The 3,373-nt window shown below is 51.7% G+C and overlaps 1 protein-coding gene across 1 annotated transcript in view; it reads right to left on the minus strand.

Annotated features, from left to right (window-relative positions):
• Positions 1–2,243, minus strand: part of PDE12 (phosphodiesterase 12) — a 7,576-nt gene extending 5,333 nt beyond the window's left edge. The window contains exon 1 of the mRNA XM_011998403.1: positions 809–2,243. Coding sequence (XP_011853793.1) covers positions 809–2,116 — 1,308 coding nt within the window. The 5' untranslated portion in view covers positions 2,117–2,243. The remainder of the gene's footprint in view (positions 1–808) is intronic.
• Positions 2,244–3,373: the final 1,130 nt, after the last annotated feature.

Here is a 3,373-nt window from a genome sequence, read left to right on the forward strand (position 1 = left end):
AGTAGCTGGGACTATAGGCGCTCGCCACCTCGCCCGGCTAGTTTTTTGTATTTTTTAGTAGAGACGGGGTTTCACCGTGTTAGCCAGGATGGTCTCGATTTCCTGACCTCGTGATCCGCCCGTCTCGGCCTCCCAAAGTGCTGGGATTACAGGCTTGAGCCACCGCGCCCGGCTCTAGCCACTTTCGTACTGGTAATCACTGACAATACCATCCACCTCATGGGCTGTTGTGTGGAGTCAATTAAATGATCTTATATGGTGCATGAAACACCTTAGGTGCCCAAAAAATGGTAGATGCTCTTCTTGCTATGAACAAAATCAATTACTTAAAAACTTTAACACACAAATGACATCTATAAAATGGGAACAGGTGAATTACTGTGAAGATTCAATGAGCCTATGATTTAAAAACTAGTTTATATTTATGGAGCACTTCAAAACACACCACGCTCTTAAATTTTAAGTACTTTAAAATGTGCCAGAACAGTGCTTGGCAAGTAGTAAAAAAACATTAGCTACTATTGTTCTTGCATTTAGCATGTGTCCCTCTCGCTAGATTGTAAGCACTGTAAAAGTCCCTGCTTGTCTTGTTCAAGGCAACCTGCAGTGTGGCAAGCACACGAGAGGTGTTCAAAAAATATCTGCTGAATGAATGAAGAGTAAACTTTGTGCTAAAGATACCAGGGCAAACACACCTTTCAACAGTATCTGGATACTTTCGTCGCAGTTTTAACCCCCACCTCATTCCTCGCCTTCCTGGCCCCTAAATGTGGGACAGTATGTGAAGAGATGGGCGGAGCTACTTTACCTGAAGAACAGAAGATCTCTGGAGCACCTTCTCCTGCGCTGATGGGTACAAAACTAGTTTCTCCAGCAGTTCTTTGTGAAGTGGGTCGGATTCGAGGGCTTCGTAGAATGAAATGTCATGCTGGCTAAGAAGGCTGAATTTAGACTTTCGGTAGAAAGTGGCCAGGCCTTCGTGCTGCTTGATTCGAAACACCCCCTCGAGCCCAAAGGCCTCTAGGGCGGGTACCAAGCTGTCAGAAAACACTGCGCGGTCAACCTCCTGCAAACAGATGACATCGGCGTTGTAGCCGGTAAGTTCCTTCTGGATAAGGTTCTGGCGGTAGTCGAGCTCCAGGGCGTAGGGGGCACAGTATGGGTACAGGACCGTTCGCGAGAACTCAGTCTGCGCATACGTGTCTGCCAGGATGTTGTAAGAGACAGTGCGGATGAGAGCGTCCTCCGTCACCTTCTTCGTGTAGAGATGCCGGTGGTCAAAAGTGCAGGTGCCAGGACCAGCCTCTACCACACACACACTTTCCAACTCCCGGCTGGGCCCAAAGCGCTGCCCATCGCCTGGGGTGCAATGAAGCTTGAGCCTTAGCCCGATGTCGGCATTGGACGGGGTGTAGACACGCTCCTCCACCTCAGTCTCAGTCCAAGAAGAAGAAGGTGAGGAGGAAGACAATGACGACGGGACACCGACCTCGGGCTCCGCCGCTCCGGGCTTGGCTTCCTTATACCAGCGGAAAAGGGAGCTGGCGGGATCCCCAAATTCAAGGCTGAGTTTGGGGCACACAGGGAACCCGGCCATGATGTAGCGCGGCAACTGCAGTTCGGTGAAGGCGGGCGGGTTGCGCTCCACCTTGTACTTAACATCGCCGATCTGCAGCACCGCGCCGTCTTGCCAGGCATCCACGTTGAGCACGTCCTCAGCCACTGCCTCTTCCCGGTAGTACAGCTTTACCACGGGCTCGCAGGCCACAGCCGGCTCGGGCCCCGGCCCTGAACAGGCCGCACCGCCGCTCGCATTTGGCCGACTCTTCCTGCTCTTCTTGGCGGCGGCCGCCTTAGCGTGACCCTTTAGGGCATTGGTAGCGATGCGGCTGAGGACTCGACCCAGCGGCTCGCTCTGGTCGCGCTGCATGTTCTTGTGGCTGCCATCAGCCAAAGCGAATGACAGGCTCAGCTTGGGTTCCGAGGGTACACAGCGCACTACAGCGCGCTCCATCGCTCCCGCCGCTGTCTGGCTCTGCGCTTCAGCCGGGCTCAGCTTCTCCAGCGCCGTCCGGATCACCCGAAGCGCGGCGCGGGCGCCTGGGAGCCTCCACATGAACCTGGTAGCCTAGCGGTCGACGAGACCCGCGGCCGATCAGCGGCCTACTGTCAGGTGGAGCTAAGGAGCAGAGGCCGCCGGCTTTGACTCATTCAGACCTCGCGACTTCCGGCTAGCGAAGAGAGAGAATGAAGTGCTTCCGCCTCGCACTTTCGCCAGGCGCGTCGCCACTCATGTTTCTAATTGTCTGAAGATTAATTTTTATCTACAAGATAGGTCAGAATTATAGGGAAGTGAAGAAAATATAAAGGTATCAGAGGAAAATACTAGAGTCCACGGTTTTGTCGAAAGTGCATGCTGGTGACGGTAGGGCATGCCCTCCAAGCCGGAAGTGGATGGGGCGGTGTCACGTGTTCCGCTTCGCTAGAGGAGGTGGGCACCTGTGTTGGAATCTTGGCTGGCGAACTCTCCTCCCTGCGCACCAGGCTGGACTACGCTAGGACGTGGAAGCCTCCACCTGGATTGCGAGCTTTACTCGCAGTGTGGAAGGTGTTGCCTATTTCATCTCCACAGCTTTGCCGACCCTGATCGCTCGTTTCGGTGGCGTGGTGGGTTCACCCCAGGCTGAGCCAGCGCCTACGCACTGAGCAGAGCCTTTGTGGTAGTTAATAACGAACGATATACAATAACTCCATTTAGTGAGCGCAGGCTATAAGAGAAACGCTACACACACTATCTTATTTAAGCCTCATAGTTCTTACGAGGTAGGTCTGTATCCATCGCTTTACAAATGCGGAGTCCCGAGATATTACCTGTTCAGGGTCACCCAACTATTAATTGGCAGAAACAAATAGTACTGACAAACTGCGGAAGCCTGTTTGTTATTTTTTATTAGAGACGGGTTGTCACTTTGACGCCCAAGCTGGAATGCAGTGGCCTTGTAGCTCACTGCCCCCTCGAACTCTAGGGCTCCTGTGATCCTCCCTCCTCACCCTCCCAAGTACAAATAGGCAAGAGCCACCCAGTGTTTATTTTTAGTTAGTAAAGAGATGGGAAAACTCTATTTAGAGTGACTACATTTAACAAATAAAATTACAGAATCTCAGTTAAATTCGAATTTCAGATAAGGAATAATAATGGGGCATACTTGTATTAAGAAATAGTTGTTTATCTGTTTATTTTTTTTATTTTTTAGGTAGGGTCTTGCTTTTTCGCCCAAGCTGGAGTGCAGCTGTGCAATCTTGGCTCACTGCAACTTCGGCTTCCAGAGTTCAAGCGATTCTTGTGCCTCAGCCTCCCAAGTAACTGGGACTC

Source organism: Mandrillus leucophaeus, unplaced genomic scaffold, assembly GCF_000951045.1.
Source record: "Mandrillus leucophaeus isolate KB7577 unplaced genomic scaffold, Mleu.le_1.0 Scaffold57, whole genome shotgun sequence".
Classification (NCBI taxonomy): Eukaryota; Metazoa; Chordata; class Mammalia; order Primates; family Cercopithecidae; genus Mandrillus; species Mandrillus leucophaeus.